This window comes from Perissodus microlepis, chromosome 20 (assembly GCF_051167445.1).
Source record: "Perissodus microlepis isolate ML-2025 ecotype Zambia chromosome 20, ASM5116744v1, whole genome shotgun sequence".
Classification (NCBI taxonomy): Eukaryota; Metazoa; Chordata; class Actinopteri; order Cichliformes; family Cichlidae; genus Perissodus; species Perissodus microlepis.
The window spans coordinates 15601332-15621815 of record NC_140480.1 but is presented as its reverse complement, the minus strand read 5'-3'; the positions used below and the strand labels follow the sequence as shown (position 1 = coordinate 15621815).

Here is a 20484-nt window from a genome sequence, read left to right as displayed (position 1 = left end):
ATAGTTGGTACTGAGTGAAAAGTATCGTTCTAACAAACTGTTCTCCTTCACTTTCTCAGTTTGCTTTGTGTGTTTGTTAGGCGAAGGTGTGTAGTATAAAACCAGACACAATGTCATAAAAAGTACTGAAGGTTGCAGATTCTGTCCACAAACTTTTACATTTTTAATTGTTCTTTTTTTTCCACATGCCAGTTTTTACAATGAGAATGTTTCACTGGTAGAAATCTTCTGTAATCTGTCACCAGTCTCTAGGCAGCGAAGAGTTACAGTAAAGTATGTAAATGCTGAGAGCAAAGGAGGTCATCTCATGCTGACAACTGAGAAACATTTCTAAAGAGTTTTGTGAAATAGTGCCGCTTTAATGTGGTATATGGTCTGCTTACAGAGAATGGTCAGAATTTGAGTGCAATCAGTGGCAAGGATGAAAGGAATAAACAGGGTTCGTACGGGTGCTTGAAAATGCTTGAATTTTAATATTGTCCTTTCAAGTGTTTGAATTTTGGATGCGGTGCTTAAAACTGCTTGAAATTGTAACTGTATTTTATTCACAAATAACTATCTGATTGAATACTTTTCTTATCAGATAGAGAAATAAAATGAGCCGCAAAGTCTAAAAGCTAAATTTCTCCACCTGGGCTGCCTTGCTGGCAACCTTATCCTTTTAGTATTGTTGTGTGGTGCGTTTTTCTTTGTTTTAGCAAAAGGGTAACAAAGGCATTTAAATCAACCTAGGATGATTTGTTTTAATTTTCACGTGTTGTTACTGAGGTGATGTGAAGTGAAACGTGCATCCTTGTTTTTTGGGAATGTGCTGGAAAAGCTACAAAATTCACCTTGATAGTGCGAACCCTTAATAAAAGCAGACTTCACTTGGAGGAGGTGTGTGTGTGTGTGTGTGTGTGTGTGTGTGTGTGTGTGTATCGGGGGTGGTGAATTCATTTCTGAAAGCTCCGCAGAGTTTAATCTGTATCACTGCCTCTGACAGTCAGAGACTTTCCTTATGTGGAAGACCTTTCGCCTGAGAGCCAAATTTAACCATCCAAGGGCATGAATGTAATGATTTCATGTCATGTTTTTAACTCGAGCTGAGAATAGGTTAACAGCTGTTGGCAGTAGTACACGACATGGAAAGCAAAAGCAGTTTTTATGGTCTGATGTCAAGATTATTAGAGAACAAATATAAATAAATAAGAATGTGCTATGCGGGTGCAAGATGATGTATAAGCTACATTCAGTATGGTGTTACTAGGGTGTTACAAAAGCCTGGTTGAACAGCACTGTTTTGCAGCCTTTGTGACACACACACACACACACACACTGCACATACCAGTAGCAGTGCCCGAGCCTCCCCTTTTTTCTTTCAGCTGTCACCCCACGTTTCACTTTGCATTCCTTTAATGACAGTATATCAGAAAAATTGAGGAGAAGAAGGAAGGAAGCAGCTGATGCACTGGATTGTCCTTGTGACATGGGCCTTGACATCCCCTCACTTCCATCAGTCATCAAAATAATTATCAGTGCTGCAGTTTTTATTATGTTCTTGAAAAACTGATTAAATGATTAAAGCTAGTTTCCTTGACCCTAATACTGCTCCCTCTTGTTTTTAGTGCATGTTTGTGATCAAAAGTTCAAAGGTAAAAGCAAAGATATGCAATGTAAATTGATTTAAAACAAAAGTAGATCATCCGATAAGCCAGAATGAGCAAATGGCATTTTGTTGGTTGGTAAACTATGAGGGTTATAGGGTCACGGTCCAAGTCCAACAATGTTAGGTCCACTTTTAAAGAGACATTCAGTAATGCCAGCTAACAGCAGCTAACAGTGACACAGACATTAGTGCTTACCCACAGAAAATGTCAGGATATCCTCAACAATTCAGATCAGTACTGCTGTCATTAGACAGAAGAAGAGTATTGGCATCTGCGGTAAATGGGGGATAAACAGTCTAGAAAAGTCGGCCATTGCTGTTTTTTTCTGCATTATCCTTGGATTATGTACTTGGAATTGTAAGGGGTAAGAAAACGGAATACAGACTGCAATTTAGTGACATCTAGTGGTAAGATTTTATACACTGGACCTTTAAAATCTGTCTGATCACTGTTGTCCTCTTCTTCTTCTTTTGGCAGCCCCCTTTAGGGGTTGCAACAGAGGTTCATTCATTGGAAAAAATATGTATTCCCTGGCCAGTTGGCGATTGTGGAAAGCTGCTTGCTGTTGCTAGGAAAAATTGTTTGCAGTAAAACACATGGTGCTGCACAGACAACCTCCTTTGCATTTGCTTTGGTTGTTGGCAGATTTCTGAAGTCATCAGTAGTTTCTATGGAGGATGCTGACTTGTTTGCAAACAGTTGCCAACCATGTGCTAAGCAGTTGTGAAACTGTGAGAAGCTAAAGTTAAAAAAGGATCCCCGCTCTCTTCAAAGTTTTGAAATGTGTTAGTTTCAGAATGAAAGTTACAGCTTTAACTTAGAGGGTGAATAGTCCCTGCTTCTGCTTTGCATTGTACTTTTTTAAGCTTCATCACTGCTAAGTGCTTAGTTAGTGAGTGTTTTGAGACAAGTTGGCGTCTTCCAATTGCATGGAGGTTTATGGTGCAGCACCGTCTTTGTGACCAATCTGTTCATTATCCTACATGTCTTGTTTTTACAAGTGGTGATGTCATCCTGGGAGCACAGCGTAAAGCCGGTGAATTTTTCACAGAGAGATAAAAGACATCCAGAAACCTAGTGATTACACGACACATTAGATGTCTGTTTTACTCCTCCACCCTCTCCTCTCCACCTCTGATACATGTACACATGAACACCTTTGAGAGTGTGTCAGTAGTTTCCCAAATAGGTATCAAGTAGCATCTGTGTATATCCTCTCATTGTCTGCACAAAGGCTGTCTCTCTTTTTTCTTTCACCCATCAAACCATCCACCTGACTCGCTCAGTTTCCTCTCAATGTTAGATTTATTTGATAATAATAACTGCTCAACAAATCCTCTAACAGGTGTCTTTTGTGTAATCAACAAGCACACAGTTGTTCACTTAAAAAGGGGGGCTATACAAGGTTAAAGTGCCTTTAAACTGTCATTTGAGCCATGAGTTTAAATACATTAATGAGTGTATCTTCATGCAGAAGAAGATAGAAGAAGTGTTGGTGTAGATGCACAGGTGTGTGTGAGACTGTGACCTCATCTGCTTGTTGCTCACTTAGCTTCCACAAATGTGAAACTTTGTCAAATGCCAGGCAAACACAGGTTTCCTCCGTAGTGTATGTCAGGATTGGGTGTGTCATATGTCAGTGTCCATGTGAAATCCTCTGCGCTGTTGCCATCAGGCTCCTGTCCGAGCTCTCAGGTCATCTGACCCAGCGGTCCCCAACCTTTTTTGCGCCACGGACCGGTTTATGCCCGACAATATTTTCACGGACCGGCCTTTAAGGTGTCGCGGATAAATACAACAAAATAAAACTAGTACCGGTACCGAAAAAAAGAAGATTTATTCATAACACACGTGACAAGACCCAGGAAAACCGAGTTAACGATAAAAACAATAACAAAATAACGCTAAAAACCGATAAAAACCCTGAAAACCATACATTTCACACCCAAGCCTCAACTCTCGCGGCCCGGTACCAAACGACTCACGGACCGGTACCGGTCCATGGCCCGAGGGCATATACAAAAATCTAAGCAGAAGCTCTTAGGGGACAGAGCGTTCCCCATTGTTGCCCTGAGGTTATGGCATAAATTGCCTTTGGACATCAGACAGTCACCTGCATTGTCCATATTTTAACTGCCTCATCTGAGAGTATAAAGGTATAGCAGGTATAGCACCTAGTCTTTCCTTATGTGTGTAAGCATTAAAAATATCAGTGTTTCACAGAAACACCCAATTATGCAGAAGGTTGATGTCATGGCAGGCTCACAGTGGTCATTTAGACGAACATTACTCCCTCTTGAGAAAATGAGCTGAAACTGAGTCACATAAAAGGTTCAAAATAAGTGTGCTGTCATTGTGCTGTCAGTTAAGTTTTGGAGCCTTGCCCAAAGGCTTTCAGAATCCCACTGGCTCACCAAGATCTCAATAAATGCATGTAGTTTATTCTGCTACAAAAAAAGTTCATAGTAAGTTGTTAAGTGTTAGCATTTTATCTTTTAGGGCCATTTAAAGTGCATTCATAGAGAGGGAGGGAGGATTAGAAACACCTGTTATTTGACAGCCCATAGACTGACAACAAGCACCCGAAGGTCTTGTCTCATACCAGTTTCCTCATAGCAGTACATACACAAACGATCAGAGGTCCCAGGAGGAGGAACTCACGTCAAGATGTCCGGTGGAATGTGTGATGGCTGCTGCTGGTTGTCATGAAAGTTTATGAGGTTTATTTTAACTCCCACACATAGCACTGCTGTTCAGTCACAGCGAGGCTCTAGTTTTGTATCACCTAGACGCCCTGTCTCGGTACTTTGTGGTGCTCACCAAATCTATAAAAACAGGTGTTTCTGCTTTTTTACGTAGCTTACGAGTCTGGGTTAGAGTAAATAATCACATCCTTATTATAATCACCATCAATAAAAATGAAACCTGCATTGGCTTCTTCCCATATTTGGCTTTTAGCCAGCGCCTGTGCTCGGGTCATTTCTTTGGAACACATCAGAGCCTGTTAACCTTCAGAGCTGCTTTGACATAATGTTGTCCCAACACTGAAATATTTCTTGCTACTGTTTGATTGAGAATTCAGCTATGACTTATTGATAAAATCAGATTTTTGTTTTGTTTTTTGTGTAGCTGAGCATTATTCTTTGTATGTGGCCAGTACAGTATATCTTTATTAACAAAAGTGCTACACTGTCAAAATGCACAAAGAACAATAGCACAGATGTCACACTGCTCATGCTGTTGTACAGATATGGACACAGAGGTCACTGAAATCTGTGTTTTCAGTTTCATATATAATATCATTGATGATCTGTAGAAGCAAACTAATTTGTACATAGTTATTTTTGACCATTAGCTCCTATTATTTCCTTACAGTCGGTGATGTGAGAATTTCCTGATGTAAAGGGCCATTGCTAACTATATCTGCCACCATTTCAAAAGTTTCTCTTTGATATTTTGCAGGGACTCACAATGGATGTTGATGAAACTAATGCAGCAGTATTCCATTGACTCAAAGCTGCACATGTTTAGTTTCACTACCCATCCTAGAGTCTTTTCCTTGGGAAGTGATAAGAGCTTGTGATGTTGTCTAAATAATCAGGTCAGAATGGAGGGTACTGATTAGGTCTGCTTTACTTGCCAACTCAAGCCCGTGAGTGGGTGCACTGCTGGACAGTGATGCAACCATTGTTTCCTGTTCGCTTTAATGAATTTCCTGTGTTCTTTCCTTCAGTCCTGACTGTTGCTGTTGGTCAGGACCCCAGTCAAAGCCACGGCTGTGCCCATGGCAGCTGTTACCCAGCAACTGGGGATTTACTGGTTGGACGAGAGAAGAACCTTAAAGCCTCATCCACGTGTGGAATGAGATGGAAAGAGCCTTACTGCATTGTCAGTCATTTGCAGGTAAGTGTTTTTGTTGAACTCTGCTTTAATCTCAAGTAAGAATTTAAGGAGTTAAATGTGTTTCTTCACTATATTCTGTCTGTGACTCTGTCACACTTCCTATTTTGCTGTCCTGCCGCAGGATGAAAAGAAGTGTTTTGACTGTGACTCGCGACGGCCATATAATCCACTGTACAACACCATCAGTCACCGGATAGAGAATGTAATCACTACCTTTAAGCCTCACCGCAAGAAGTCCTGGTGGCAGTCTGAGAATGGTGAGGAGACTTTATGGTCATCTACTGATTTCAGCTCAATTAAAGCTTACATAGAGATTATTGTTATCTTAATTTACTTCCACTCAGTTGTACAAGCAGACCAGCAAGCACCCATCATTGAGTCCTGTATACTGTTATTAAAATACTCACTATTGTTCCTCTTTTATGATCTCCTCCATGTATGTTGATGATGATTTGAAACAAGAATTAAACATTTGGATTCATCATTCCATAAGGCCTGCTATCACAGATTCATATTCCTCCGTACTTTAGCATACAGCAACCTTTTCTTCCTCTTTTGCTTCTTCGGAAACCCTAACCCTGACGGCCACTTTTCCACTAAGACCATTTCTGATAAGGCTTCAGTGGACAGTACATGAATTGACAAATAGGCTTTCACTTTTTTCCTGTTTCTTTAGGCCTCTGATAGTTTTTAGACCTGCCTCTTCTTTTATTCCACTCTTCCAGTTTGCTCAAAAGTTTTAAAGATACAATGCACACCTTGCCGAGAGCCAAGTTTTTGAATAAAATCTCTTTGGGAATCATCTTGTTGGTGCAAAAACCCATTTTACCTGTAAATGAAAATAACTGAAAAAAAGCAGCTGTTGTCCAAAAACAATGTTCAAAAACTTTCAGAAAGCCTGGAGAACTATTGCTAAAAACAACTTTAAAACTGTAAGAGAGTCTAGCTCTTTGGAAGCAAAATATGAAGACATGAGGAGTGGCTCAAGACTTTTGCACAGTAAACATTGTTCTCCAGCTGAATTTTAATATGGTTGTATTTTTTATTACACCATCATTCTAATCTAGTACTGTGAGTTTCCCAGTATAATAAATTCACAGCCACAGGCATTATTTGTTCATGTCATAAAGTTTTAAAATTGTATTTGTGGTTAATAGAAAATCTGTCTTATTAATTTAATGATTGTATGACTGATGAGACCTACAGTGGATTTTTGTTATTGTTAAATATCTCTTAGATTAGCGTGAAATTTTGCATAGTTTTCACACTTTCCTGTCAACCTCAGATGTACTCTGTGTTTAGTGTGTTTTGCGAATATTAGCAGCATGTGCCAGATGATGTTAGCATTCATGTTAGCATGTAGCTTAAAGACTGCTGGACATAAGAGCAGTAGACTCATCATATTCCCACATAGCAAAATTGGTATGGCCCTGATCTGGCCCACACAATGTGCTTACACATGGCCCACATACCGCAAAGAATGGTGGCCCTTTGGTGGCCCAGATCTCGCTTGCCTGAGATGGGCCAGCACAAGGCCAGTTGCAGACACACTGGTGGTCCTGTGCTGGCCCATGCGTGGATTACCTCTGGTAAACCTCATCTGGGCCACAAAAGGGCCATCATTCTTTACGGTATGTTGGCCATGTGTAAGTTGTGTGCAGCCACGGGCCAGTTGCAGACACACTGCTGGCCCAGATGTCAGCCTAATGTGTACCTTAATCAAGCCATGTAATAACAAAATGTGCTGGAACATAATAGTGCAAAAGTAACATGACAAAACTCTGTTCAGACAGTGAATGGAGAAATTATTTTATAGCGCTTCTCTACTCTCCCGGATTACTCAAAGTGCTCTATACAACATGCCATATTCATCCAATCACAAACTTTCTCTAAACTAAGTGCTTCCTAACTACATTCACACTCTTGACATACAGACTAGAGGAGCCAGGGATCGAACCACTAACCCTCTGATCAGTAAGTGACCTGTGCTACCTCCTGAGCTTCAGCTGCCCACTAGCAAAGATGAGTAAACCGTCACTAGGTTTTGGATAAAGTGTAAACTCACAAACCTGTCAAACCTGCATTTGAAACGTTGGCTACCATAGCAGTATAGTATTGCAACATGGCATTTGGGTCTTCTAACTAAAATAGGAAAATAGGAACATAAATAGTGCCATCATTGCCAGACCTGGCCCACATCTGGTTGACATACAACCTGCCATGACACCGGTCAGTCAGAAGTGCCAGCTTAATACCAGATCTGGGGCAGACCTGTTTTCTATGATCCTGGGCCACATAACCCAAACCACAATCAAGCCAGATGGTAAATGGCCTGCATTTGTATAGCGCTTTACTTAGTCCCTAAGTACCCCAAAGCGCTTTACACTACATTCAGTCATTCACCCATTCACACACACATTCACACACTGATTATGGCAAGTGCACTGACAGAGGCGAGGCTGCCGGACACCACCGGAGAAATACAGTATTAGTTTTGTACACTTATACACGCAAACTCACACACACACACACACACACACACACTCAACCACACACTGTGGCCTCCTCTGACCAGCTACAGATGTCCTTAATAACAGAGTGAGCTCTGCATGCTGTGGCATCTGAACAGAGTGAGGGAAAAGGAGAAGATGAAAAGTTAAGACTCTGATGTCAAGATAAGAGTGAGAATAAGTGGAATATTTAAGACAGGGTGGTGCACAGTAATAAAAACAGGAAGAGGAACAAACTGTAACTGTTTTTTTTTTCAGGTGAGTTAAATTCTTCATCACTATAAGTGGTCGTAAGGATCTGTGCATGACTGGCCAATTTGACACAGTGCTCGTTTTAGTTGTTTGTGAGTCATTCCACAGTAACAGAGTGGTGTTGATGACAGCACTGTGAAGCTCTAGACCCAGAATAGATTGGGGAGAAACAGAAGAAGAAAAAGAGGGGCAGGAAGTACAGTGACTATTTTTACTCCTGGTAGCTGCAGCTTTTTCCATGGCATCTTTGTGGCATTTGTTTGGTGAATGTGGCAGCGCTCACAGAAGGCCGCTTTGATAAGGACACAGTGCGTTGATTGTCTTTACATATTAAATAGAAAGCCCATTTCCTGGGATTGCATGCATAAATTACAAGGACATGCAGGAAAAAGCAAAAACCAAACAACCAAACCAAGCAACAGGAAATAACCAAAGGCAGTGATTAAGAATCCTGATGAAAACAGAAGGAGTCCAATAAAAGGACAGGACAACAATGAGGATGAGGATAAAACACAAGGAGGGAATTTAAAACACAGAAAGCCACACAAGGGACTGACCTTCAAAATAAAACAGGAAATTAACTGACAGGAACAAAGAACAAGCTCACAAAAACAATTTGATGCAGACATGGGGAAATATAGGAAACACACAAAAAAGTGTAGGATTATTAAAATTTAAAGGAGCTACAACTCTGTTAAATTTCTTGAATATTGATCAAGTAGCAGAGGGCATTGTTAATCATTTTCTGCTGCTTTGGTGTTACTGAATTTAATAACAGGTGAACTAGAGGGGCAACAATGGGACAACCTCCAAAACAGGAATGGTTTCAGAGGTAAGGGTGCCTATTGGTCGACTCCTCCAGGGTAGCACATCAGTATGTGCATTCGCCAGAAGGTTTGCTGTCTCTCCCAGCACATCTCAAAGCCATGGAGGAGACTCGAGAAGAGGGAGTTACTCTAGGAGAGCTGGCATTTGCTATAGAATACCAGAATCGGCAGGTCCACCACTGGCACCCTGTACTTTCACAGATTATGTTTTGATCCATTAGATGCTGCCCAGTTTCACCTCAGTCTGTTCAGGAGCTCAGTGGTCTTCTGGTCTAGATCTGGGAGGAGATCCTCCAGGACACCATCTGTCATCATCTGTCTCATTATATGAGCATGGGCCAACATTGTCAGGCATGCATACAAGCACATGAGGCTATACAAACTGAGTAGCATCTGAGTAGCTGCAGTGAAATTTCAGCAAGATCGACTAGCCTACCACATCATTCTTTCACTTTGGGGTGTGTTTGAATTCAGCCCTCTGTAGATGTATCATTTTAATTACCATCAAACAGCATGGCATCTTTTCATTCCTAACACATTTCCCAGCCCAGTCTAGATGATATAGACCAGTATAGATATTTTTTTCCTCCACTATGTGTTTTTAAAGTGTTCATTTGTTTTTTTGAGCAGTGTACAAGGATCAGGCAAAAAATAAGCCTTCAACAGAATTATGAGTGTCAGGTGCTCAGTGGAGCAGGTGTGTTGTGTGCAAACTCATTATGTGTGTTTCGATTCAGTTACATAAAGCAAAAACTGATCTATAATAAAGGTCAGAATCTACTTTCTCCTCTTTTTCTCCTCAACCTTCTTCTTTTAATTTTTTGTCTTTTCTGTGCCTCATCAGCTTCATAGTAGAGTGTGCTTGTCGTTCTAGTCTAAGAGAGTCTGACCTTATTGTCTAATAACACATTGGTGTAAGAAAAAAAGAATCAAGAAAGACGTGCAAGCGACAGGAGGCCTGAAAGGAACCATAGGGACTGGGCTCTTACAAAAATGAGCTGTGCAGAGAGCATCATGGAAGAAGGTGCATGAGTTTCAGAACACTTTCACTGAAACTCTGGATGTTCTTACTCTGCCACTTCCACTGCCACACAGCAGCATCTACACGCAGATGATACAGCAACACGGGCAGAGTCTAGTGCCCAAAATATTTTATTAGTACTATGGAAAGATCCTTTTGGCTTTGTTACTGCAGAATTAACACAAAACAAGGAGAACAAGAGTGAAAGTAGAGTGGCCCTTCAGAGAGCTCTACACCTCAGGAAGTACGTGGGCCTTTCCGGCAGGCACTCCACATTTCTCCTGCCAACAGTGAATGTTTTTCCTGTCAAGGATCCATTCCACCAGCCAAGTGTGTGGTTACCACTTCACATAATGCCATTAACCTTTATTCTGTGACATCCATCTGTGGGAAATGATCATTTGAATGTAAGCAGTTTATAAATTCTTCATGCAAAACAACTGACGGACATTAGCAGATACAGAACGAGTGAGCCTTATTAACATCTCTGCCATTCCTTGTCTTTGTTCCCACAGGAAAGTCGGATGTCTTTATCCAGCTGGATCTGGAAGCAGAGTTTCATTTTACTCACTTGATTATGACGTTCAAGGTTAGAAAAATATCACAGATCATTATTTTGACCTTCATATTTTCAGATGCAGTCAAAATCATATATGAAACAAAAAGGCGTTGTTCTTTTACAGACTTTCCGGCCAGCAGCCATGCTGATTGAGCGTTCAGCAGATTTTGGTCGTACCTGGCAGATCTACCGCTACTTTGCCCATGACTGTGCCGCTGTCTTTCCTGGAGTCTCACAGGGTCCTCTGCGTAACATAAATGACATCATATGTGAGTCACGATACTCTGATATTGAGCCATCGACAGAGGGAGAGGTGAGCGACTGTTTTGACGCACTAATCCAATTTGAGACAAATGTGAAAATGACCTTGATCTTAAAGCATTTTTTAAATCTTTGTCATTCAGGTGCTTTTTGTAGTAGTTCCACACGTAGGACACACTTACAGCCGGGTAGTGTATCAGTTTATAAAATTTCCTAGCAAGTGAAAAATTCCCAGTTTAATCCTGGAGGGAAACACAAATCTTTTTTAAGGTTTGCAACATGCAGGGCATTTGGTGTACAAATTAAATGCTGCTTTGCTGAGCCCTTGCAAATAAGGGAGCAGCTCAAAGTAGCTTTAGGTGTAGAAATTTACTTTCTCACTGAGAGTCTTCGTGCCGTTTTGCTCTCACTCTCTTACCTTGTCTTGGACTGTAACCAGGGGGAAACAGCCTTGCTCAAAATCTGTCAGTGTGGTTCTTTTCTGTGTTAATTATTAAACTTTAAAAAGGAGGTAGGCTGTTTTGTTTGTTTCAGTTTTTTCCTTTTTGACAGAGTAATATCCAGAGTATCTATATTTTGTTCTGCTAATCCTTTGAAGGCTGGAAATTAAGTAGCAAGTCCTTTGTCAGTTTGGTCTCCAAAATAACAACACTTCTTTTAACAGATTCTGAGCTTTCAAGTAGCACCTACTGTCCTAAAAAAGGACAACTAACATTTTCTATTTGTTAATTTTGTCATATATGCATATAACATGATGTGGCATAATACACATATGTAACGCATGTGCATAATATTTATTTCCCGGCTTAGGTCATCTACAGAGTGTTGGATCCAGCCATCAGGATTCAGGATCCATATAGCCCGACTATACAGAGTAGGTCCCACACAACAGCCTGCAGCATGCAGCAGTCATCAAAAATGTTAAACAGATAAAACACCTGGTCTATACTGGCTGAATCTTTCTTTTTTGGGGTTTAATATTAAAACATATCAGGCATCATTTACATGTTCGTCTAACAAGTGAAAGGTTGTTGTTCAACTCCAAAACCTTTTATGGGGTTATGTCAGGAAAGGCATGCAGAGCTACCCCTTGTGACAAGGGAGCAGTTGAAAGTAGCTAGCAATGGAAAAGTGCCTCTCAACTTGTTTTTATGTAATGTATTTTATGTAATTTATATGTATTTTTAAGAGATCTCGGACAGTTAGCACATCTCAGAACAGAGAGGTCATCCACAGTTTGCTGTGGACTTTCCTTTGCAGTAACTTCATTAACAACAGGATCAAGGTCTGACAGGAAGCAATGCTCTGTGTTCTCTTTGTGTGTTCTACACAACTGACAGGTCAGATGTTACACATGGATGTCTGATTTGGTGAAATAGCAGCCACTCTCTTCAAAACCTTTTCCCTCACTGTCTTAAATTTTCACAGTTTGTCAGAACATGTCCATTCCCCTTCTGCTGCTTCTCTAGTCTGAATGGCCATGTGGTTTCTTCCTCCAATCACCCCAGACTAGAATAGCCTCTGCCCTGGTGACTGGATCCTGAGCCTGGATCCACTGGAGGTTTCTTCCTGTTAAAGGGGAGTTTTTCTTTCCCGCTGTCACCTCTTATGAGCAAGCTGTAAGTGCTTAGGTATTATTGTAGGGACTTTACCTTACAATATAAAGCACTTTGAGGCGACTGTTTTTGTGATTTGGCCCTATAGAAATAAAGTTTAATCAAATTGACATTGTTGCAGGGATAAACGTGTGTAAAGCTACTCTTACTCTGTATTGTTTTTCAGATAAAAAGTAGCAAACCACACCAGTGTCCTAGATTACACCCACCCTCATCACATCTGCTATTTTGTGCTGCTTTTGGTAGATTGAGTAGGTCATTACCGAAACGACATAGCTGTATCCGTATTCAGAAGTTGGTACATTGTTGGTAGGCCACCCTTCAAAAACATTGGTGAATATCTTAATTTGCCCAGCTCAGTAATTATTGCCCTAAGAGTTCTTGATGAGCAGTTGCTTCTGTAAAAACAAGCTTCTGTTACAGTCTTATAATGAAGTACATGATCATGTAAATGAAATATTACTAGAAGACACCCACGACAAATGTGTAAAAAAAAATCAAACCAAAACCCCCCTGCCCTTTTCCCCTTCTAGTCATACTCACATTTATCATCATAAATCAAACTCCAGCAGACACAATTAGCTCTTGTTATTCAGCTGTGACATGTCTCTCTGGGGTGTGAAACATGACCCTGCTGTGTGGAAGACATGGTGAGATGTGAAAAGCAGCTGTTTCTCTCCCACGCAGCCTCCCCGTCCTAACCCTCATATTTAGACTGGCAGGACATGAGAGCTTTTCCCAGAAACCCTAGCATGATTTCCAGTGCATCAGCAGAGGCTGTCCGGCTCAGTTGTTAAATATGTTACTGGAGCTGTTCCACATGTAGTACTCTAACCGCCTCACAGCTGAACTGTTTATATTTAATGTCTGCTGCTTGCAAGACAATTAATTATATCCAGTTTAGTTCTTCTTCGGTTGCTGTTTAATTGTGTCTTTGTCTCTTGAGGAAGAATCCCCCCAGGGCACGTTACTGATTCACATTTACACTAATAATATTACTCACTTAATATTCACCTTTTGTGACCTAAATCCTTCGACCACACTCAGTACACACTCACTGGAATATTATACAGGAAGCTCAGTTGAGAACACAAAATCCTTAACTTTACTTGGTTTTCGGGTACTTGCCATAGCGTTCATGCAGTACTGACGTTCTGCAAAAATGTCTTTAGCATTACTGCTGTGATTTATAGGTCTGTGATATGTAGGAACTTTATATTATTCTTGATTGTGTGCACTGAGTGAAACATTTTCAGTGCTTTTTGTGTAATGTTTGGAATCTGGTCAACCAGCCAGCAGGATTTGTACTATAAAAAACTTCATCATTAAGATCAATTTAAAAATCTTTGCATTGTTTTGGAGCCAGAAGGTACCATATTCAGAGTGTAGTATGATGTTTTTAGCCAGTGCTAGAGCAAGCTTGGAATACAGAGAAACATATTAACTGTTAAGTTGTGTCAAGATCAGAATAAAAAATACACTCTGTAAGCCATATCATTTGTCAGATCATTTCAACAAAAATGCTTCGAAATGCATCGAGCGCACAATAGTGGCTCTTTTTTGCCCGGGTGGTTTCTGCTTTGTCGCAGTGAAGGGAAAGGTCCTGTGTTCTAACATGCACTATGCTACATAAACATTAGTTTGTGTGGTGACTGCTATTGGTAAACAGCTGGACTATAACCACAGAGAATGTTCCAGCATGTCGACAGGCTGAAAAGACAGACAAATCCCTCTGGAAAGCAGTGAGCTTCCTTCCCTAGCCACATGCCAAATAGTTTCAGAAGATTAAGGTACAGGATGAGGGAAGGACTCTCTCAACGCCACATTCCATTACTGTCTGTCATTTTTGGACATGGTGTCAGTTTAAAGCTGAAGTTGTGCTGGATATATTCAGTTAGCAGCACCTGTAGTTTCTACTCTTTATAGCAAACAATTAAACAAGTCAAACAGGTGTAGTTCTCAAAGGTGTTTGAACTAAGACGCTAAAAAAATATTGCCAAAAATAAATTCATATATGACTGAAATATTTTTACCGTAGTGTAAGGAAGTACATATAAGGTGTTTGGACTGGCGGCAGCAACAAATGTAACGTCGAGGTACCTCAGAACTATGATGGCTAACTGATCCTTCCACCATCCCAAATCATTAACTTCAGTTAGTGCGTAATGCTTTGCCTCACATTCAGCTCTGTCATGCTCCACTGCCTGACGTCCTCATGCTGCAGCAGTGATCCTTTGGACAGTTGTGTTTAATGGGGATGGACAGCTTTTTTTGTGCATCTTTTATAAACCCCTTTTTTAAAATTACTTTCGCTACCCCACTAATGTCATACATTAGCTAAAAGAGTTTAGCTATCATCTAGTTTTTTTTTCTTCCCACTGTCACCAGTGTTCACTGATAGGGGATCGTCTGATTGGTGTTTTTTTCTTTCTATTGTCGGGTCTATACCTTTCAGTATAAAGTGCCTTGAGGTGCTTGTGATAAAGTTGAATTTAACTGAATTACATTATTAGTAAGCTTAAAATATCTGCACCCTGTTCCTCTTCTGCTCATTCCATCTGTGTCTTCTTTCCATCAGACCAGCTAAAGATCACCAACTTGAGAGTGAATTTCACCAAGCTTCACACGCTTGGGGACAACCTGCTGGACCCCAGAGATGAAATCAAAGAGAAATACTACTATGCAATATACGAGCTTGTCGTTCGTGGAAACTGCTTTTGTTATGGCCATGCCTCAGAGTGTGCCCCCATTGATGGCATCGAGGATGATGTAGAAGGAATGGTCAGTGATGAAGTTTTCAAGAAAGAACAGTGACATCAGAAAAATCCAATGCAAACAGAACCTCACATGTTTTTTAACTAAGCAAAAAATATATGTATTTGTACTTTGATTGGGTAACGTCGGAGGTTTCTTCCTCTTAACAGGGAGTTTTTCCTTCCCACCGTCACCCCCGATGAGTGTTTACTCATTGTGGTTCATCTGATTGATTATTGTCGGGTCTTTAACTTACATATAAAGTGCCTTGAGTTGACTGTAGTTGTGATTAGGCTCTACAGTTTTAGTTTTGCTACTGTAACTGTCCACTTTCTGCTGTGACCCAACAAATTTCCCGCGTGTGGGACTAATAAAGGGTTATCTTATCTTATCTTATCTTATCTAAATAATATTGAATCCAACTGAATAAAATATAAGCTATATATAATATGTGGCTGCAGTCTCGAAGCCCACAACTACTACTTTGTGACATATAAATACTAAGAAGTACTCACAGTTTTAGCATATTTGATAAATTAATTTATAAAGTTGTTATTATGTAGAGACGATCATGAATATATGCCCAGAAAGAGATTTTATTAAACAGCTACATAAATATAAAATGAATGCTTATAACCCACAAAGTTAAGGGATGCATTTATTTGGCCAGTTAAAGTGGGAAAAATGAAACATGACTAGGTCTTACTCAACTCCCATTCCAGTCGCCAAACGTACCATTAAACATTTGCTTGGTAAAGGTCTAATGGTGAAACATTCAACCCAGTACCATGGCAAAGGGTGTAAGCGTGCTTGACTGTGTGCACAGACTACGGTACAGAATACAGAGCAGTGCCTTTAATTAGCACATTACAGCCTGATTTTTCTCATCATTTCAGTGTTCTTCTTTAAGCCCCCATTCCCTTACTTCTTATCTCATGCTAAGGTTCACGGCAGGTGTGTCTGTAACCATAACACTAAGGGTTTGAACTGTGAGCAGTGCGACGACTTTTACAACGACCACCCCTGGAGGCCAGCTGAAGGACGCAACACCAATGCCTGCAAGAGTGAGTACGGATGAATGAGCTGGTTACATTTAGCTCTGAAATCATTCATTGTAACTGTTGTAGGTTTATGAGAATAGAAAGTGAAATAGCTCACACACTGGTATATCTGTTAAACACCTCAATAAAAGTTTAAAAAGAAGGAATAGAAGTAAAGGACTAATAATCTATAAGGAAGGACTCATTAACATGAAATAAACCTGTTTTTTCTTCAGAGTGTAACTGTAACAGCCACTCGACAGCCTGTCACTTTGACATGGCGGTGTATTTGGCTACGGGAAATGTCAGCGGAGGAGTGTGTGATGACTGTCAGCACAACACCATGGGACACCATTGTGAGATATGCAAACCTTTCTACTACAAAGACCCTGTCAAGGATATAAGAGACCCAAGAGTTTGCATACGTGAGTCTGATAAAAAAAAGGAATGCTTCTTTGAAATATTCACATTTGCTGTGTTGTGCAGGATTTACCGCCTGCTTGCACAGCTCTTTGGCTACGCGGGGTGAGAGATTGTGGGAATTCAGGCACAAACTTGTGTGCAGTCCTCCAAAAGCCAGCATGATCATAGTAGTACTGTGTAGGTATGACTACGAATGAGAACAGAGGCTGATTTTACCATGAAGAAGAAGAAATGGTTGTTTGTGGTGTATTTTCTTTTACAAAAGCATTCTTTGCATAACATTGACTCTTCCCTCGTTGGCAGGAATAGGTCTAAGGACAAGCCTGAAAAGTTCTGTGTAGCTTTTGGATACAGCTAACATAGCAGCATGCCTGGACCTTTACCTGTGGCGTTATTTAAACACAAACAATGGAAACAGGGCCAAGTGGCTAGCCTGGATTTGGATATACCATAACTGCAGCTGCAGTTTCGAGGGGTTAAAAGTGCTCTGTGTGTAGTGCTGTATTTATCCACACAAAAGTTCTTTTAAAAGTCTATAATCAATGCATGTGCACTTCAGGCTTCACGTTTCCGCCTCTGGTTAAGACGAGTTTGATGAAGTTAAAATTAAGTTAAATAGTTTAGTAATTATTCTGTCAATGTGAGAGCTGATGCTTCTTGTTGGAGGATATATTAACAGTGTTATAGAAACCTCCGCATGGACCTGTACTGGGCCATGTAGTATTTTATGAAAATCGCTGGATTCACAGCAGAAACCACACAAACTAGACTAAGTGTAGATTTTCATCATTTAATGCTGCACGTTTTTCCCGCAGCGTGTGACTGTGACCCAGACGGTTCACAGAATGGGGGGATGTGCGACAGCCACACGGACCCGTCTCTCGGCATGGTGGCAGGTCAGTGCCGGTGCAAGACTAATGTGGAGGGGCCGCGCTGTGACAGGTGTAAGACAGGCTTCTTTGGTCTGAGCACTGACAACCCTCATGGCTGCCAACGTGAGTATATCCTCTCTTAGCAGTCACACAAGTTCTGAATAGTCTCTGTCTACTACTCACTACTATCTCCACCCTATGCCCCCACCTACATCCAGCTTGTCAGTGTGACCCCAGAGGAACAGTGTCAGGTAGCTCCCAGTGTGACCCAGTCAGCGGAGACTGCTTCTGCAAGCGTCTTGTCACTGGACGCAGCTGTGACCAGTGTCTGGTACGATGTCACAAACGCACTTAATGTTTTAGACTTGTCTTAAATGTCTTCATTTTTCATTTTATGTACTCCCTCTTTGTCTCTTTCCCCACAAACAGCAGTAACCCATAGAAGGTTGTGATTAACCACGGCAGACCCGGTGACATGTCAATGCTCTTAAGCATGCTTTATTTCACAGTTGTTGTTAAACACACAGTGAACGGCCGCAGCTCTCCCACTACCAGCCACACACATCACCAACAACAACCACCACAGTGCCATATTTAAGATGGCGGGGCATGATTGCCGGCGCCGTGCAGGTGCGTCCGCCTTCCCTGCACGACACCGCAGGCCACGCCCCGCCACAAAGGTGTTTTCCAGACTAAAGCCGGTCAGTCATTCTTGGGCTTTATGTCTAGATCTGGCTGAAAAGTGATAGCCAGAAATTCATATTCACCCACTGAGCAAATTTCCATTGATTACAGGTTTAATGTCCTAGTGGTTAAGCTGGTAACCAAATAAATCAATTTAGGTTAACTTTGGATCAGAAGTAAAAGTTTGGAAGACATCTGAAGAACACCCAGCTGTTTAAAAAGTGTAAACAAACTAAAGTTCAAGCAACATTTGGTTGTGAAATTGATGTGACCTAAATGTCCGCCTTAGGTGTACAGATTCATATTCCTAGAGAGCGATTTTTAAAAAACAATTAATTTTTTTAAATAAAACAAAACACTTAATATATATATGTTACAAAAAATCATTTATACCATCCAAATGGGGCATAAACTTGCCAGGTGAGGTCATGTCATGCTGGTGTGCCAGAGTGGTGAAGTGGTAAGCAATCAGAGATGGGCAGTAACGCGTTACTGTAATCTGATTACTTTTTTCAAGTAACGAGTAAAGTAAGGGATTACTATTGCAAAAACGGTAATTAGATTACTGTTACTTTCCCGTAGGAACGCTGCGTTACTGCGTTACTAAAACCGTGATTTTTTTGCGAGAATGTCTCATGACAGTGACGTAAGCGAGTGCGACATTTGTGACAACAGCTGTGTGCAGATCAACAATGGATCATATATCGAGTGCGGGAGAGAGTATGAGCGTGCAGCGTTTAAAGCGTGGAAGTACTGACCTTACTTTGAGTTTGATTCCATAAAAAGTGACAAAAACATTAGTGTCCGTTGTGCGTGGGAAGAAAACTTCTTTTTACAGCGAAAAACCCCCCCCAAACTTCCAAGCAAGCACCGGGAGTGCGCTACCACGTAATGGGTAACTCACAGAGAAACTCGCGGATTCTTCAACTGACCGCTGCAGCACACCTGCACCAGGGTAAACCTCCGCCTACGCCACTCCTGCTTTACAGGTGAAAATAGAGCAACAGGACCGCTAGTCTTTGATTTTATTTATTTTCTGCTGTGTTTTACTTGCATCTATTTGAAAGAGTGAGTGTAAACACAAAAAAAAAAAAAAATTTATGTGCTGGAATGTGCAGAAAATAAGTTTAAATGTTAAACAAATTTCTTCCAGTCAGAGAATGGTGCATATGATTAAATTTTTGCTTGATGCATAAAGTTAAAAGGTTAAAACTAATAAAACAAGTTTTAAAAAGAGACTTTTCCATTTGATTACATTTTGTATGATGGATTATGTAGAAAAAGTAGAATTGGGCTGAGAGATCTATCGCTTTATCACCTATTCAGGTTGTAAATCGTGTTTTTAAAAAGTAACTAAGTAACTAAGTAATTAATTACTTTTGAAAATAAGTAATCAGAAAAGTAACGGGATTACTTTTTGGGGGAAGTAATTGGTAATTAGTTACTGATTACTTTTTTCAAGTAACTTGACCAACACTGTAAGCAATGCTTTAATATAGTTGTAACATAGTAACATCTTGCTGCCATTTTGATAGTTAGAGTCATTAGAGGTGAGACAGAGAACAGGGGAATTACCTGCAGCAAAGGTCCTGAAAGGTAACTTGGCAGCTGAGAGCGTTCACAGCCGTGCAGTGTTCCCTCTCAACAACTCAGACCTCCTTAGTTTGCTTCTTTCTTTTAAACCACTCCTCCCCCTTTTTACATGCTGTATTTCACATCACAGTTGATACAGTTTAATTACAACAGCATCAAATTAAGTTTGACATTTCCTCACACCCTCTCTGGCCAGAAGGTGATCAGCTTCCTGTTATAGTTCGTTCTCTTGTCAAAACCCCCCTACTCAGCCAGGAATAGTGTAGGCAGGAATGTGAGCTCCTGCCTGGGTCATGCGTCTAAATTTAGCCCAGGGATTTGTGGCTTGTCCGGTTGGTGTGGGTTACAGCAGGCCCTAAATGGTCAGGTCTGGACCTGGTCCACAAGTGGATCCTGTTATTTTACAACCCTGCTTTTAGGAGGATTAATGTTCAGTGGAAAACTATTTTTAAGCACCCTGTCACTGCTTTGAAACTTTAATTATATATTATTATATATTATAAATTATCAGGGTGAATGC

At 40.7% G+C, this 20484-nt stretch overlaps 1 protein-coding gene across 2 annotated transcripts in view; it reads left to right on the top strand.

Moving 5' to 3' along the window:
• The window catches only part of lamb2 (laminin, beta 2 (laminin S)), a 47266-nt gene that overhangs the window by 8983 nt on the left and 17799 nt on the right, over positions 1 to 20484 (top strand). For both annotated transcript variants that reach the window (XM_084917874.1, XM_084917872.1), the window contains exons 3-12: positions 5383 to 5552; positions 5674 to 5809; positions 10678 to 10751; positions 10846 to 11034; positions 11793 to 11856; positions 15177 to 15379; positions 16296 to 16416; positions 16629 to 16817; positions 17631 to 17810; positions 17906 to 18018. In XM_084917874.1, the coding sequence (XP_084774000.1) occupies positions 5383 to 5552; positions 5674 to 5809; positions 10678 to 10751; positions 10846 to 11034; positions 11793 to 11856; positions 15177 to 15379; positions 16296 to 16416; positions 16629 to 16817; positions 17631 to 17810; positions 17906 to 18018 (1439 nt within the window). The remainder of the gene's footprint in view (positions 1 to 5382; positions 5553 to 5673; positions 5810 to 10677; positions 10752 to 10845; positions 11035 to 11792; positions 11857 to 15176; positions 15380 to 16295; positions 16417 to 16628; positions 16818 to 17630; positions 17811 to 17905; positions 18019 to 20484) is intronic.